At 41.5% G+C, this 18,158-nt stretch overlaps 3 protein-coding genes across 5 annotated transcripts in view; all 3 read right to left on the reverse strand.

Annotated features, from left to right (window-relative positions):
• LOC134854607 (probable E3 ubiquitin-protein ligase MGRN1) overlaps positions 1-18,158 on the reverse strand; it is a 283,436-nt gene that overhangs the window by 217,118 nt on the left and 48,160 nt on the right. The gene's annotated exons all lie outside the window — the stretch shown is intronic.
• LOC134854608 (zinc finger protein 771-like) overlaps positions 1-18,158 on the reverse strand; it is an 88,328-nt gene that overhangs the window by 22,019 nt on the left and 48,151 nt on the right. The gene's annotated exons all lie outside the window — the stretch shown is intronic.
• On the reverse strand, positions 13,830-17,402 carry LOC134854279 (growth hormone-regulated TBC protein 1-like). Its single transcript, XM_063870474.1, has 2 exons — positions 16,953-17,402; positions 13,830-15,224 (listed from the first exon to the last, which is right to left on the reverse strand). The coding sequence occupies exons 1-2, from the start codon at positions 17,389-17,391 to the stop codon at positions 14,524-14,526; spliced, it is 1,140 nt and encodes a 379-aa protein (XP_063726544.1). The 5' UTR covers positions 17,392-17,402; the 3' UTR covers positions 13,830-14,523.

An 18,158-nucleotide genomic window follows, 5' to 3' on the forward strand; every position in this document is an offset into this window, starting at 1 on the left:
GACAAATACTTACAACTAATATTTACTAGCTTATAGGACGTTCGATTTTGGGCTGTGCTAATACTTCTAATCTGAATCGCCGCTTACTTCAATTGCTGTAAAACGTGAGTAATCTTGCGGTATAAACTTTCAATAATTTGTTTTGAATATTTTGTAACCTGTATTTTTAGCCCCTCTTTTCACTTAACTTAGAAACAACCCCTTTTTGTCCTATTTAGGATCAATTTCGAATCGAATATCAACATGCCCTACAAGCAAATTTGGGTCCTGAATTTTGAAGGGGTGTGGCCTAAGGCTGACCCCTTCTTCTGGTTCGAACGGCCGGAGAAAAACGACTTCCCCCTTCGGATCCTCACGATTGGCGCGGCGGCCTACCTAGGAGACGTCCGTGGGGACTTCGATGTGTTTCCACTGAAGATTACATTCCTACGGAATAGGCAAGAAGAACTCACGTCGTTAAACCCAGGAAGCCCTGTCGCCCGGGAACTGATACGCCAGTTGAAGACATGGGCGAAGAACCTTGGTTAAGAACAAAAAGAATTAAAGGCCGATATTGGTAAGGTCGGGTCACTCGTTGACCTGGCCTCTGAATTTATCGATCTATTGATGTAAATATTACTCTCCAATATGTATATTATCGGATTGAATTTGAATATTAACTGCGTTTCCTGGCTATTGAGTTTAGTTAGAATCTACAGTCTTCTCTCCTATTATCTTAATCCCCGAATAAGGGAGCCGCGCCGCTTAATATTCCTATCTTAGATCTTAGTGTAATCGCAGACCCTTTAGTCAACTTCCCCGAAATAAAAAAGATACAGGTTCCTAGAGTATAGCACTAATGGATGTAAGGTCAAGCCTCGCTTGACTCGGGGAAATGACTAGTACAACAATTTACTCTTCAAAGTATAACCCAACCTCTCTCTCAATCATAAGTCAGGGTATACCTGTCAGGAGGTGGGATTACACAACCATGTAAGTAGCACCGAATACACTGAACTTGGATATGAAAGTTTGACTAATAAGTTTAACTCACGGCCGGTCGACTGGCTCCTCTCCCTCTCACTCACACTAGCATTCACCCGCCTCTCTACTCTCACAGGGTCGCACTGGTCCCCACTCTTGGTCCACGTTTGGAGGTGCCTTTCCACTTGCCCCTCATGTAGCTAATCCCTCTCCCTACCAGCGGGGTGCTGGTCGCATCGCTCGCGTCCGTCACTCTCGAAAGACTCACATCCTCGAACGAAGGACTCTCGGGAACCCTCGGGGGTAGGAATATCTGCTCGATGGTCCTTGGGGGTAACTGTTGGGTCTCGCGGGGCCCCCTCTCGAACTGTGGGTCGTATCTGGGTGGCGGAACCTCTCGGGTTCAGGATGGAGGTGCACAACAATAAGAATCCTCGAATTCTTCGCCCCGTCGGCGTCGCATATTCACTCGTAACAATCGTGACCTCCTTGAAAAACATCGCCAATACACACGCTAAGATCAAGAACACTGTCACTAACAGCCAAACCAACACTCCCAATTGTACGGGTCCGTTCCGCAGCATCTGCCAGTGAAAGGGAGTATGTTTCCGTAGAATTTTGTCGGCAAAGGTTTCGCGATCTCAGTCAGGGCTTCTTCATCCACGGATCCCTCAGGCAACTTGATCAGATTCAGTCGGAGTGTTTCGACCATCTCACTCCTCGTCTGCTCTCGTAAGATCTCCGGTATCACCACTCCTGGGAGATTCTTTTCGGCTTCTTTCAAAGTAGCAAACAAACTTTGGTTCAACGGGTGCTGTCTAATCTCCACTGTCAGTCCAGTCTCGTACTGGCAATTCTGGGGTCCGGTACTAACACCAAGCACCATCTGGCGTTTCGATCCTTCCGTCACAGCTGGGTCGTATGAGGCAACTTCTGCAACCTGCTATAGGTTCACCCCTCTCCTTAGCTCCTCTTCTGTAGTTGAAAAGGGTATAGTCGTCATCCCGTGAGGCCACCAGATAAGTTGAATCTTCTAAGTACAGGGCTGTAGGGGTCTCGGGTAGGACAATTACTCCTTGAGGGCACAACTTCAACGCATTCGTTGGTAGATCGAAGAAAAGGCTCGCCAGGCAAGATGACTCGCTGCTCCGGGACATCGCAAAGGGTCGGAAGCAAAGTTTCAACCGACTGCTTCCGCTGCAGTGTGCTGCTATTACTTCACCGGATACTTCCGCGAAATTATCCCGTCTTTCCGACAACAGCAAGTGGGTATGTACGAACTTATACTGAGTCGCTGTGGATCCTCCATTGGCTGGTTGCGGGAGAGGAATCACCCTGTAGACGTCGTGCAAGCCCATCGTATCATGCACGGGAATGTTGATCAAGACATTGATTCCCGTCTTCGTAATTACTGTCGACTGCACCAACTCGAAACCATAGTACGTCATCAGCTCGGTCCTGGGGATGGCTACCGGCATCTTGTTCAAATGGATGCCATCCAAGATCTTCGTCAATACTTCCGATGGTACAAGTGTCGCTGGAATATAGCCCCGGGTCAGTGAGCTCAACGCATCGTCCATGATATACCCGTAATTATGAACGGCCATTTTAAACGCTATCAATTCAGCTCTGATGGTGTCTAGTGTCTGTGAGTGGTTCGCAATCACAGTTGAGTATTTGACAGCTTGACTATAGAGGGAGTTCCAGTTGTACATCTTGCACGCACTGTTCCCTTTTCGTTGATCATCCGTTCCGCCTAGGAGATGCTTTAGTTTTCCCCTGGATAATTCAAGTTCGCATTCGAGTCGTGAGATAGCAGCTTCAGCTGGGTTTGGGTCTTGTTGAGGCAGAACCCCTCCTTCAATATCGGGGCTAGGACTATCGCTGCTGCAATCCCTCCGAGTGCTGACTTGATCCACCTTCCTCTCGGAGAACTCTCTTTGTGTTCGTCGACAAAGGTCGTGGCCCGATTCCTCATCTCGTGGAGAACGGCTTCTATCTCACTGATCTCGTATTCGATTCCCTTGAATGCCAGGTAGGTTAAATTCACAAATGCTTCCGTAGTGAGTCTGTCTCCGCAAATCTTGCCGTTCCACTCTTTCCAACGTTCTGTCAACATATACTGATGTTCCTGGAAAGCGATGTCCAGGAGAGTCTGATTGACCGCAGGGACCACAGGGAACGGCACTGAGACCCAAGACGTTTCCATCGCACTCGCAATGATGAGGGGAGTTTCCGCCATGAACACTGCTCCGGCCGTGTGGTTGATCGTCATCGCAGAAGAGGGCCAAACACCGAGGATTAGGAGAATCACCAGTCCGACCAGTCGTGAGTTCAAATGTACGCTACAATTTACGATCTAAACAACACTACTATAAGGATGAGACTACGGAGCGTAGGGTCTTGAGATTCTTAAGTATCCCTCCCAGATTTACCAGAGAAAACTATACTAGTCTATCGATGTCCCCTTAATTCCATTACCATTCAACAATCACAGTCTAATATAATATCCCTGAGTCATCTATCATTTCTAAGTCTTAACTCTACACTACGAGTTCCCTCCTTCAATCAGTTATTATTGGGGGGGGGGGAAGAATTATATAAATGAGACTAGTTAGGTTCAGGTTGAAGCTATCTCCGGTCGAATTCGTCGATCCCAAAGCGGACAGGTGGTCTTCGCCTCCGCGTTAGTCGCTCAAGCTCCTCCACACCTCGCTCAGCACTCCGCTCCCTCGGTTCGTCGGGTTCGGGAAAATTGTCGTCCCCCGGGTCCGGCACATGCGAGGGTTCTTCTTCTCTCCTGGCTTCCAGTTCTACTGCGTCGTAAGTCTCCACCGCGTCAGCCTCGGTGAGGGGTTGTTCCTCCTCGGGAGCTGGGTTAACTCGGGCCTCGTTATCCGCTCGACCGCGGATCGGCAATTGGGCAACAGGTAGCCTTACTGGTCTCGAGTCGCGGGTCCCTTCAATGGCCATCTCCACTTCGTCATCCGTAATTCCAGGGTCGTCTACGTAGGGCTTCAACATTTTAAAGTGCAAATAGCGAACCTTCGCCGGGTTGGAGGTTCTAGCCACTTTATAAATCACCTCAGAGACCTTGGTTAAAAGCACGTAAGGTCCTTCCCAGGGCAGGAAGAACTTCTTCGACTTTATCTTCTCCTTGGCCCAAACCCAAACTTTATCGCCCGTCGCATAAGAATCCACATGAACTCTCTTTCGATACTGGTCCTTCTGACGTCGCTGATTCGTCCCTAAAAATTCCCGAGCACTGCTGTGGGCATCCCGGAATTGTTCATCGAGCCATTCGACAAAACCGTCCTGTATGGGAATCACGTCATGCGGTTTCGGATAGAATAGGTCAATCGGATATTGAATTTCCTGCCCGTGAACCAAATTACAAGGGGTCGCTCCCGTTGTCCTGTGTATCGTTGTATTCCCTTGGGGATGGTAAGGGGAAGTTCGGGATTTATCAATTCCTAACAGCCGACACATCTCGTGAATTAGGTTGCTCCCGAAGTTCTTCCCTTGATCGGTATGCAAAACATTCGGGGCTCCGAATTTGAGTACCCAGTTCTCCACTATCTCTCTGGCCACCTCCGCCGAGTCCGTAGATACAAGGGGTGCCGCTATCGCAAATTTCGTAAATAGATCAGTCATCACTAATATGTGCTTCGCTCGTGATTTGGCCGCCATCGCCACGGGTCCTAGGATATCAGCCACCACAGTATTGAATCTAATCCCCACTTTGAAAGGAACGAGTCCTGCGACCCTCTTCTTCCCTCCTGTACCTCTGACATCGCAAGTGAGACACCATTGAATCTTCTTTTCCACATCGGTCCTCATGGTTGGCCACCAAAACCGCTGGCGGATTCGAGAAAGCGTCTTCTCGACCGCAAAGTGTCCCCCACTCATATGTGATGAGTGCAGTTGCACAAGAGTTTCCTTTCTTCCCGCTGCGGGGACGACTGTCTGTAGTGTCGGGTATAAATCGTCCTTCGAGAACCACTTCTTATAGAGTATCCCGTCCCTGATGCTCAGTTCGTTCCATCTCGATCAATATGCTAACGCTTCGGGTCCGTACTGTATCGCCTGTTCCTTCGGAATGAGGTTCGTTCCTATCGAAGGCATATCGCACTTGCCGCCCTCTAACTCCGCCCAGTAGAACACCTGGGAAATGGCGTCATCTTCTCTCTGCAATCTCGAAATCTCTGATGGGGTTCGCTCCCATGTGATGGCCTCATGTTCGGTGTCGGCCCCTTCCTCGTTTAGGACTGCAACTGTCTCGACTCCTGGGGTTTCGACTCTCCATAGTGCTTCCTCGAGGGACACGGGTTCGGGGCATGGGCCGAAAGCCTCCTCTCGTTCGCCTGGTAGACAATCCGGTCCCTGCTCCAGCATTCGGGGTAAACCCTCAGCGTTTCCATGTTTATTTCCAGCACGATGAACCACTTGAAACTCGAATCCTTGAAGTTGTTGCTGCATCCTGAACGTCATCCCATCGGGTTCTTTCTGCTTAAACAGCCACTGGAGGCTCGAGTGATCTGTCCGAAGCACAAACTTCACTCCCCAGATGTAGGACTTGAACCATTTCACTGCCTGGACCACCGCCAGCGCTTCACGCTTCGTAGTGGAATAATTCGTTTCCGTTTTCGAGAGGACCCGACTCGCAAACACTAACGGCCGTTCGTCGTCATGGATGACATTGGACAGCACCGCCCCCAGCACCGTGTTGCTCGCATCCGTGTCTAGAATGAAACTCCCGGTGTAGTCTGGGAATTCCAAGACCGGAGCGGTGATGAGCTCCCGTTTTAGTCGTTCGAAGGCCGCCTGGCATTCGTCTGTCCACACGAAGGGTACCTTCTTTTTGGTGAGTGAGGACAACCGGCTAGCTATCCCTGCGAAGTCCTTCACGAATCGGCGGTAGTAATTGCAAAATCCCAAGAAGGATCTCACACCCTTCACGGTGGTGGGCACCGGCCAGTTAGAAACTACCTCCACTTACTTGGGGTCCACTTGGATCCCTTCATTTCCGATGATGTGGCTCAAGTAGATGACTTCTTTATGAACCAGTCTGCGCTTCTTTGGTTTCAATTTTAGGTTCGCAGCTCTCAAGAGCTGGAAGGTAGCCCGCAATTGCTTAAAGTGGTCATCCTCGGTTGGACTGTAGACCAGCACGTCCGTCAAGAACACCAGGGCCCACTTCCACAAGTGCTCCCTGAACAACTTGCTCATCAACCGCTGGAAGGTTCCCGGGGCATTGGATAATCCAAATGGCATCATGACATATTCGTAAAACCCGCCGCCAGGAGTGACGAAGGCTGTCTTGTGTCGGTCCTTTTCAGCCACTGGAACTTGCCAATAACCACTTGCCAAACCCAGGGAGGAAAAATACTTCTGACCATTCAGTGCATCGAAAGTCTGATGTATCTTTGGGATTGGGAAAGCATCCTTGACAGTCACGTCGTTTAACTTCCGATAGTCCACGCAGAACCGCCAACTGCCGTCTTTCTTCGTCTGGAGGACGATCGGGGCACTGTATGGGCTTTTGGAGGGCTGGTTCACACCCCTCTTCCACATGCTCTGAACTTCTTCTCGGATGATGGGTAACTTGGCGGGGGAAGCCCGGTGAGGGGGAATTTTAATCGGGCAAGTATCCCCGGTGTCGATCTTGTCCGTCACTAGGTTAGTCTGACCCAATTCCGCATCCGTTAAGGCAAACACATCTCTATACTCCTGAACTAACTCCTTCAGTCGTGTCCTTTCAGTCTCGGTCACATCGGGGGCTGACAAATCCAGGATTTTCTCGACATCTTCATTTAGGTGCCGTTGGGCCTGCCCTTGAAGACATTCGGGATCACCTTCGTCGACAGCTCGTACCTCATGGCCTCCATCAAGGGAGGGCCAATCGTCCACCACATCGCCCGGTCCATACGAAGGTTCCGACCCAACTTCCGGGACTGTTGAGTATGCTCCCGAAAGGGTGGGAGGTGACGATACTTCTTTGGATTCGCTGACCTCTGGATCTCGTCGTCAATAGAGCCTAGCTTCAGGTTCATGGCAACCCATCCTTCAACTCCTACTTGACGTCCATCCGCAGTCTCTAATGTCCCTTTGTATGGCTTTAGGGTCGGGGCCGATACAAGGTTCCGGTACACTTCACTTCCGATAAGGTTGATCGTCGCTCCCGTATCCACCAGGGCTTTCACTGGGTTCCATCCTAGTCGTGCCTCTGCTATTAAACCGAAGGGTGCTTCTGGGACTTGGCATACGCTCACAAACTCCAGCGACGTCTCGGTCTAGCACTGGATACTCGAGGTCCGTTTCGGTTCTTCGGGTAGCGAGGGGGTCGTTTCGTGAAACAGCGACTAGACCTGTTCCGTTCCACTCGGTCTTTTAGTCTGCTTCAGGATTCGGGGAGTGTTCGTGGGTGTAGCACGGTGGGTTAGGCCGGCTATGGAGCATGCTCAGGACGTCCTCTTCTGGTGGGTTAGGCCAGGAGTGTGGGTATGATTGCATGCTGGTTTTTTGAGGGGCCCTGTTTTGTGCTAACGTTTTATGTTAGATTGTTTCAAATTTTTTCCTTTGTTGCTTTGGTTGTGTCCTTTTTTCAAATAAATCGAATTGTTTTTGGTTTGGGTTTGTCTTGCGACTTTTTGGTGTTTTATTGTTTCTTTTTTAGACTTGTTAATAGTCTTCAAAAGAATAAATTATCCAGTTTTTAAGCTGGGTTAATCCGGTTTGGGTACCGTGGGTTTTCTTTTCTTAGTCATGCTGTTAGTTTGTGGTTTATGGTTTTTAGTAAGCTGCACTGCTTAGTTTAGGTTATTATATAATTCCTTTCCAACCGGGTTAAAGGAAAGTTGGAAACTTGTTATCGCTTGTTTGAGTTGTTGTTAGTGGAAGTTAAAGTTTGAATTCATTGTTTTAAACAATTCGTCGTGGGCGAGCTGTGCGATTTTGGATAGAATTCTTGTGCGAGTAAATAGAAAGATAAAAAAGGTTAGTACTGCCTTCTTCTTTGTATAAATTTACTACTTAGAAACTGAATTTTATTGCTTTATGGGGTTTGAAATTATTATTTGATTTTCATCGTATTGAATTTTACTACATTGGGGAAAATAAAATATAGATTAGTTTACTACTTTGACTATTAAATTTTACTGCATCATTTAGTGCTGAAGGTTAAGTAAGGTTTATAATGGATAAAAGAGTTTGTACTTTTATTTGTTTTTTCTTGTTTGTAGGTGATCGTGATGTTAAGACTAAAGAAAATATAAAACATTTATAAAGAATGGCTAGTTTTAATTTTGAAATAGTTAGTTTTAAATTATTCAATTCATACTTACCAAACCGCTGGAAAGAAGCCATGAGGAAAAACTTCGTGAATAGCATCTGATGTGGTTAATAATTTTGCTAATATGCGAATAATGTTTTTAGTTTGAAGCAGTGGCCAAAGCAATTGGAGTGCTTTAATGGTTTTGTAGTTCTTCAGTGCCAACGGAAAATTCATTAGGTGTGTTCTGACTTAGATTGTAAATTTTGTGATTACATTTAGTGTTGTGAATGAATTCTAAAATGGGTATTTCTACAGGTTGAATATATTCATGCGGAACTATTAGTGGTCGGGATTCTTCTTCATTGAAGGTCTTGGTGAAGGGACAGAATATATACATCTGGGCGGTGGGGTCGAAGTTAGTATTTTAACGCACTATGTGAAATTAAGAAAAAACGGTGAGGTGTATTTAGAGTTTATGAATTGAAATCTGTGGTGAGGTTGTCGTGATGGTGTGTGTAAGTCAAAATGATTTTGTATGAAACGATAATAAGTGTAGGTGTGCGTTTGTTTAGTTCTCAACATGATGTCGTGTGAACAGTGCAAATCACGTTCTTTTGGTGTAAGGAAACGGAAGGTTAGTGAAAAAGTTTCAAAATATTCGTAAAATGATTCATATGCTTGGATGTCAGATAGCGCTTCTGAAATGATGTGGTCATGCTTTTTATCTACTATACTAAGTGTGAATAATTAAGATGTTTTAATGAAGAATTTTTCTGTTAGTTGCGGGTTAGCAAATTGATCTTCGTCAAGAAATTGATCGTGGTTAGGTCTGATTATGTTGTGATCATAATATTCAATTGAATAGTCGTTAGCTCGGGGTACAGTGAATGTTTTAAGTAATTTTTTAAACCCTATGTATGTAAATTGTCGAGGTGTTAGTGCTGTTGTTAGTCTAAATAATTCACTCTTATTTCGTTCAATATCTTGTGCGGTGTTAAGGAGAGGTAAAGCAAGGGGATTTGTATAATTATAATAGGCTGTCTAATGAAGTGTGGTTGTTAATGCATGTTCATCTACAAAATTATGTGGTTCAGGGTTAGGGTGGGATTGATTTAGTGTGTATAGGGGAAATAAAGGTAGGGTTACTTGGAGGTATTTGGCAGTATTGGTATGGTCTGGATGATTAACGTATTCTCGGGCGGTTCCGGGTTTGGATGGTAATGGGTGATTGGGGAGTTTTCGTTTAAGTTCTATAAGCACGGTTAGTACTAGTGGATGATTCTGTTGATGTGGATGATTGGGCTTGTGGTGGAGTGTAGTCCGAAGTGTGTGTAGGAGTTGGTGGATTTGATGATGTTATTGTTGATGATAATTGATGAATAGTTAGAGTGTGGGGGTATTGCAATTGTTGCTGCAGTGTTATGAGGTTGTTTAGTTTATCAGATATTTGGATGTTGTCAGGTAGTAGGTTGGAGTTACTTGGAAAAAGTGAGAATGAGTAGAGGGGGATATACAATTGGTTTGAGAGTGGATGGGTTGAAAGGAAGGTTTGGAAAAGGTAGAAGGGCTGGTTTGAGAATAAGTGGAAGGTGATGGTTCGGAGTCGGCAAGTTCATCGGGGGTTTCTAAGTCGAAATTTTCAAATTGTGAGATATTTTTAAAAACTGTGATATCTGAGCTAGTATCAGAATTCATTCCTGATGATGAGTTAATTTGAGGTGAATCAGGTGGCGGAAAAGCAAAAAGTGGGATAATAGGGATTGGGTTTTGGAGATTGGCAGGGTGGGAGTTTGAACGATGGAGTGATCCAATTTGTCTGCTCATCGTCTGCTCTGCTAGGTTTCTAAAATTTCGTGAAACTAATGAGAATGGATGGTTGTGATGTAAAATTGTGGTGCTGAAGGGAATACATTTAAATTATTTTGCGATTCGTCGTATGTGTTCGGTTTTGTTGATAGTTTTGTATTGTATTGTATTCTTTGATTTGTGCATCTAAGAGTATTTATTTATTGATGATGAAAATATTCCAAAAAATCCTGCAAATAGTATGCGTGCTACGCTTGCTTGACGGTTTACTTGCGTATCTATTGCGCATGTGTTATAGATTCCTTTTAGTAATGAGAAAAGAAATCCAATCAGGTTAAACATTGCGTATAATATAGTCATTCTTTCTTAGATGTAATATGGCCATCCTAGAAAGGCAATAATTTCGTTTTTCAAAGTTACGAAGCTAAAAAATATTTATTGGTGGGATATCTTGTGGTCTATATTTTTCGCCGTTTAAACATATGTAGTCCTTAATATCTTTAAAGTATCCGCTGTAGTCTTGTGTGTAGATATCTGAAAAGCCTCCGGTTTCTGCAAGTTTTCGTAAATTTTGATCTATCGATTGTCGTTGTATAGTGTCCATTTGTGTTAGTAGTTCTTGAAATTGTTGTGTACGAATGTGATGTTAGATATCTGATTTAGAATATATTCCTATTGATTGTAGATAGATATTGGGATTGCGAGCAATAACTCGAATACTTTCGGAACTTTTTTCGGGTTGCATTAATGTGGGGTATGGTGTAAGTAGGTATTACTTTTCTTCGTCGGGGTTTAATTGTACGACATTGTGGCTATTTTGTGATCCACATGGGACTGCGGTATCCCAAAAATATGTTCTTCTTGAAAGTGTATCAACAAAAGGTACTTTATGTTTATAGAATATCGGGATTCGTTTATAACAACGCTTATCTTCAAAAACATATAATGGTGATACTTTTTTGGTGCAAGTATAAAACCATAAGATATTTTTTTCATAATCAAGGAAATTTGATCTATTTCCAGATAATAAATATCCTGCGTAGGGTATTTTTAGAACTGCTAGTGCTAGCGATTGTAAAATCTGGGTTCTTTCTAGTTCACATAGTTGATGTAATGTTTCTAATTCTGAAAATCATATTTCTTGAAAAATTGTGCAATCTAATTTCATGTCTAAGTGGATGTCATCATGAATTGCGCCAAAATATGTGTTATTCATTAGTGATAGTTCTTGTAGTCGTGTACTTTCAGTGTCTTGTGGTTTTACTTTTCCACGAATATTTCCTGCGTTTCTAAGAAGATTTACTGGGATGTATGAGGTTCCTTCATTGATAGGATGATGTGTTGCATAGGGATCCTGATTTGTTTTTCCAGTGTTCATATCGAAACCTTGTTCGTATTCGACAAGTATTTCGGAATATTGTGTATTATAGAGTGGATTAGAGTGGAGTTATATTTACATGCAAATTCTGTTTCTTGATAGATTTGCAAACGTGTTAATTTATTTTCCAGGGGGTCAGGTGGAAGAAAAAGATCAATCATGTCCATACAAACTCATCAATACGTTCAGCCCCAATATAGACCGAGGCATCTCTTGTTTCCCTAAATCGGGTCCAGAAAAGTCGGCTTTAAATTTGTTCTGAATACTTGGAAAAGCTCTTCGCATATACAAACAAAATGCTGTGCAGAAGAGCCACAATTCTGTGCATCTGTCAAAAAACGTTGGAAGTGACTCATCAGATTTCCTTTGAGTTTTTGAGCTTTACAGACCTTTGCTTAGTTTATGTTTGCTTCGTAGTTTTTGTATGTATTTATTGTTCAGTTGAAGATAATGCTACCGTTCATAAAAATTTGCTTAATTCAATCGGGCATTCACAAGGGTACAAAATTATTTTGTTTCTTGATCTAATTTTCCATTCGTTAAGTTGAGTATTTATTTATTACTTCTTTTTCGTAACATTCCATTCATCGTTAAGACCTTCACCCTAAAAGCAATCAGACTGCCTTTTTCTTTATACGCTAAACACTGAAATTAGAAAAAGTGCGTTCATTTATTTAGACTCAGAAAAATTAGTTCTAAATGTGTCAAGTTTGTGCAGTGGTTTGAAATACCAAGAGTTTGATGAATAAATTCAAAATTTGGTAGTCGAGCTGCGTTATTTAAACAAACACTTTCTCCAAGATACTGGCAAGATTGAGGCGTATTTCACAACAGACACATCAAATACCGGGTGATCAAATGAGATAGTCCAAATACATATGAAATAGTGAAGTAGACAAGGAATACTTGATGGTAAATGCTCACTTGCAATGAACATGTTGATCTTGCAACATTGATGTAATTCAACAAGTTGTAATTCATCAATGTTGTAATTCAATTTGCAACATATTTAGCTTGAATATTATAAAAACTCCAGTATAAAAGCAACAATCCTAACTTAACATAACACATTCATAAATTGTGACATCAAGAGCTTTTGAACTTATTGCTGTTTTTGAAATGTTGTTTATCCGAAAAAAATAAAATTCATTTTGATTCGGCGGTTTGATTTTCGAAAGCTGCTGTAAATTAATCTCTCAAAATTTTCATCAGATATGTGAAATTTTAGCACAAAAACCGCCTTAAAAATCAAAATCATTCAGCGACTTTTTTCATACTTTTGAAAACTTCAAAAGTTCCCCGCAACTGTTAAAAAACTCATTAGTTAAGTGGAATTTTTGAAAAACTAATTAAATTGCCATATCTCGGAAACTTAAACTAAAGATTACAAACAAAACCAATTTCGCAACCTCTAAGACCACCCTCAGAAAACCCCCTATTCTAAGAGTTGAGAAGTTCAAGTTTTGTTAGTATTTTTTTAATCTAGACTTTTCAATCATAAAAAACGCTTTATCTAGTAACGCAAGAGGTTTTGAGTTTTTTTTCAGGTGAAATTTCTAGTCCAGATTTTAAACCCTGAGTCTACCCCGACAACACCCGAGTATAGGGTTATGAATTTCCAAGTTCTGTTAGTTTGGGTTGATCGATTTTTTTGAAAAAATTGAAGAAATTATTTAAAAAACGCCATATCTGGGAAAACAGTAGGATATGAGCAGTAAATATTTGATAAGACCATATTTGCAATCCCTGAATGTACCCCGACATCACCCGATCAAGGATTTGATAATCTCAACTTTTTAGTGTGTTTTAAAACAAAAATTGAAAAAACCAAAAAAAATTCAATACCTTGGAAACCAAAACAAAAAACGCAACAGGAAACCAAAACAATTTTTTTTTCATATCATTATTGAGACTGTACAAAAAAACTGTACAAATAAAGCATTCGTACTTCAACAGTTGAATGGTCAGAATCTTAGATGACCTCGGAAAATGAAAAGGCTGAATTCGTAGAAAAAAAACATACTAAATAAGTTGCATAATTTTGGCATTTTTTTAACATATCAACGAAGGGACTTTTTAAACATGTGCTAAGTGAAACGCAAATTAAAAAGTGTTTAGATAACGCGTATATAAACGCCAATTTCAAAAATTTCACTTATTTTAGTACAAAAACAACAACAGTACTCGTATCAGTACAACAAACTCAAAAAAGCATTTAGGTAACTCCAACTTTAGCTGGGCCCCTAAATTAGATTCAAAAACTTTGTAGTCTTTTAACGCCACGCCTCATATACAAGAAGCTTTCAAATTGAATACGAACAATAAGGGTAGCAAAAAGATGAGTTTCGAAAACTGTTTTTTTTTTAATTTAACAATTAGATTTTTCAAGATGTATCATAAGGCTCTGCATAGGATATCTGCCCGCTTGAACTCTTTTTTCTTTTGATGTGTTGCTCTATGAGACCAATAGCAAAAGCACAATTAAAAGCGCACGAGAGAATACCAATTCTACCTCTAAAAACCACGGTTTCGGAGTCTCAAAAATTCGCTCAGCTAAAACATCAGTTCCTTTTTTCCTGAACACATCCTGGTTGGATCAAAAACATCTTACAATCTTTTGATTTTACCACTACATGAAACTTTATACGGACAAGATGTAGATCCGTTGTGAATTTGCCAACGCAAAATCAAGAGCGCATTTTCACCTCATCAAAAATGCCAACAACAATAGACATAAAACCAGGATTGACGTTATCTATGGATCATACTTAATAATTCAAAATGCGGTCATATGAAGTAGAACATGTTCACTGAGAATTTTTCGATTGAAACGAGGCAGAAACTATGAATGCTATCAGGAATACAATTTGGATCCATTATTGCACATCAGTTGATACATCTGAACTATTTCGAAGTTGAAACTAAAGGAGCTTCAATGAAATATTGTTATGCGATAAAGCTTGAAGTGGTTTACCATTTGTCACAACCTGAAAAGTTCAGGTGCAGCAACTACTGATGATGCAAAGCTGCTGTTAGCTAGCAATTAAATCCCCAAAAATTATCGGAGTTTGATTATAAGTTGGATAGACCTAGATATGTGCTTTTAGAGAGGGACGCTTCTGACCGCTGTTGACGCTCTAGATGAGTTGCGATAACTAACACTATTACTACTGACACCATTACTAGACTGTTGTTTTCGTCTCAGTTCTTTTTCCTTGGCCAATTCCTCTCTTCTCTTCTTGGACTTCTCTGCATGCTCCTCAATTTCTTTTTCAACCACCGGAGTAAACTGGTTGCGAAGTCTCTCTACACTTACTCTGCTCAGACTTGAAGTCAAACCCATCATTTCTTTCACAAAATCTTGAGAGTTGTTGAACTTCGGGTTGTCCTTCAAAGAGCTAAAAAGCTCTGCTAACACCATGAAGTCATTTGTCCGTAGAATTTCAGCTTTCAACTTATGAATAATTGTGATCGCAGCTCGATGGAAAACTTTGAAGGACTCGTAAAATAACATGTCCCAAACTCGCAAAGCAAGCTCCATGGGAAGGCAGTCTATAAATAAGCAGACAAACCACTTGTCAAAGTAGAGCTCGAACCCACTGAATTCCTCAATTTTGGCGAACTGCTCTGGGCAATACTTGCGAATGAGAGACTTGAAGACAAGTCGCTCAACTCGGAGACCTTTCAGGTTCGACGAGTAATAAGAAGGAGGCACAATGTGAAATATAACTCGGTCCATTAAAGTGAAACAGTCCAACTCCGTCCCCCGCAACAGCAGAAAAGTGGCAGCTATGCTGTTCATCCCTAAACAACACATTCAAACTATTCTAGGCCAGGCAAGCTGATATTTTAACACCTTTTCACTGCTATTTTTTTTTTTCATTTTTAACAAAACTTGCACAAATGCTTTCGCTAGTCGCACTGAAATCTTTTTTTATTCCTCAGCATAATTTTTCCACACAAAGAAGAAGCGGTGCTTCGCACAACTTGCAATACAAAATAAAAATAACAACGCAAGCTAGCAGACAGAAAAAAAGCCACTAAGTCCAAACAGAAATAGAAACAAAGACACTTCAAAAACTTTGAAAATTCAAACTAGTGTCTTGATCATGTTCTATTTGCGGAAAACACGTCCAGAAGCACGATCGACGGCAATTAAAGAAAATTCAGAAAATAATTGACAAGCGGCAACTGAGCCGACGAAACTTGAATAATTTCCAGGTGGAATCGCTCATACGCGAAGGTCCGAATGCGCGAAAACAAAAATCAGCCAATCAGATTTCAGTAATCTGAAATTTGCAATGAAAGTAAACATTTCCAGGGTGAAAGTAAACATTTCCAAATATAAAAACGGCAGAATAATGCATAATTTTCAAATTGTCACTGACAGCCGCCGAATTAGAACAAATTTTATATTTCAAGGGTTTCGTTATGAAAGAAGCAAAAAATAGCTTCATTTATATCGTTTTAATTGAATGGCAATTGCTTTTTTTTTAAATTGACTTTCGGCTAATTTCGTTTTCGGTCTTTCGCTCACAAGTTTTTCGCTCACTCGGTCCTTCGCGCATAAGAAGAGCCCCCTAATTTCCATAGAGCCAAAATATAATTGTTGTCATGAAAAACTTTGAACAATAAATTCTATTCTAAGAATTTAAGCAATTGGTGCGATCTAGAATGACCCCATATGGGGCTCTACGTTAATAAAATATAAGCCGAAATAATTCAAGCCGATAAGTATTTAACCGGAAAAAAAACAGCAAAGAACAGGAAGTCAAGGCTAGTAAAAATTAAAAATTGCAGGAGTAATTCAAAACACCGAAAACTAATTTGAAAATATCGTACCATAAAATAAATTCTATAATTTGGCTACTAAGCCGACAAATTACAAGCAGGCAAACTACGGGCCGACGTTTTATTGGAAAAGAATATTTCCAGTTTGAAAAAAGTTCCTGGTCAGATTGGAACCCACGAGCTTTGCCGTCTCAGGCATATTCTTCAACACCAGGTGAAGTGCCGGACACGCGTAGAAGTTTGAACTCCTTATGAACCAAGATACAAGTGATTCTCTGAAACAAGTTGTTAACCCGAAAAAAGTCTATATGTTTACAGCAAAAAATGATTCTTAGATGGGGAAACTAGGCCGAAAAAACATTAGCAGACAAATAAAAGGCCAGAAATTTTTTGAACCGGAATATTTACCGTTTGAAAAACAACAAAAAACTGGTCTTAGTCAGATTCGAACCCAGGATTTTTGCCGTCCCAGGCGTATTCGTTACCTCCAGGCTACTAAGTGTGCAGAAGGCACTAAAAAATTTGAATTCATTATGAACAAAGGCACCACCAGGAGTCCACATGAGTTCTTTACGGGTAAAAAGTCTAGTACCCGATTGCAATACCCTTGCTTATCGCAGGGGTAAAAATCCGATATCATCAGCCATTAACTGATCAAAAATCTCCCATTCCTTCTTGATGATCCGATGAACTTTGGAATGAGAAATGCACAACGTATGTAATAGATCGCACTCAACTTACCTTGGCAATAACCGGGATCTGGTCTGAAGGAAGCAAAAGCTTCGAGCACCAATTTCAAAGAGGCCATGAGTGCTTCTGAGTTCTCTCCATGAAACTCGCTATTATCGGGAAAAGTTCTTCTCAGATCCTCGAAAATTACACTTTTGAAATCCGACTGACATGGACTCCTGCAAGCCGACTGGAAAGATTGCTCGTAGTTTACTCCCTCTGTATTAGATACAGTCAACCAAACAGCGACACGTTTGTCTCTAGGGACACCTTTTCTGCAAAACCTTTTCAACTGATTAGTTTTAGTGAAGTTTTTTTGACCGTACATCAATTCCCATCTCTGCTCGCGCCGCCTTCGATGCACTTCGTCAATGGTTTTAAAACCATCTTTGCGAACAAACCCATAATTATCTAGGGCCCGTCCTTCAAATCGATTCCTCAGACTCGTCATTCATTCATACATTATCTGCGCACGAAATTCGCAAACATTATAGTATTCTAGTCGCCAAACTACGGAACATAGGTCTAAGCATTCAAATACAAGACATAATACAAGACTATCTAACAGATAGAATGCAGTTTGTGAAAATCAATAAAAGTTCATCAACTCTGAAAGAAGTAATTAGCGGTGTACCACAGGGCTCAATTCTTGGCCCTCTACTTTTTATCATATTCATTAACGACTTTCCCAAATGCATTGAGAATTCAGATTGTTTTGGCTATTGTGACGATATGAAGATCTTGTCTACTGAAGAAATTCATCTGCAAAAAGACACGGCAAATGTTGAAAAATGGTGCAAAGAAAATAAAATGCCGCTGAATGAAGATAAATGTAATTTGTTAAACCTCAAAGGGAAAATGGAAGTTACACTATTTAATACAAATGTTGATACCGCAAAGACCCAAAAAGACTTAGGTATTTTAATGTGTGACAACCTTTCGTGGTCAGTAAATGCTGAAAATCGCATATCAAAAGCAATGGGAGCTTTTTACAAAATCAAACGAAATATCTCGAAAAAAACATCATTAAAGTCAAAATTAAACTTATACTGCGGATACATCGTACCAATCATAAGCTATGCATCGCAAACATGGTATCCGAACAAAGCAGAATTAAGACAACTAGAAAGAGTACAAAAACGAGCGACATCTTGGATTACAAATAACTTCAAAATGAGTTATACTGAAAGACTGAAATTTTTAAAGCTCCTTCACTCT

Source organism: Symsagittifera roscoffensis, chromosome 9, assembly GCF_963678635.1.
Source record: "Symsagittifera roscoffensis chromosome 9, txSymRosc1.1, whole genome shotgun sequence".
NCBI lineage: Eukaryota > Metazoa > Xenacoelomorpha > Acoela > Convolutidae > Symsagittifera > Symsagittifera roscoffensis.

Coding starts and splice junctions, on each gene's coding strand:
- LOC134854279 (XM_063870474.1), bottom strand. CDS start 17,391: ATGACGAGTCTGAGGAATCGATTTGAAGGACGGGCCCTAGATAATTAT. Junction 15,225..16,952: donor AGATCCCGGTTATTGCCAAG/GTAAGTTGAGTG, acceptor TGTGTTGTTTAG/GGATGAACAGCATAGCTGCC.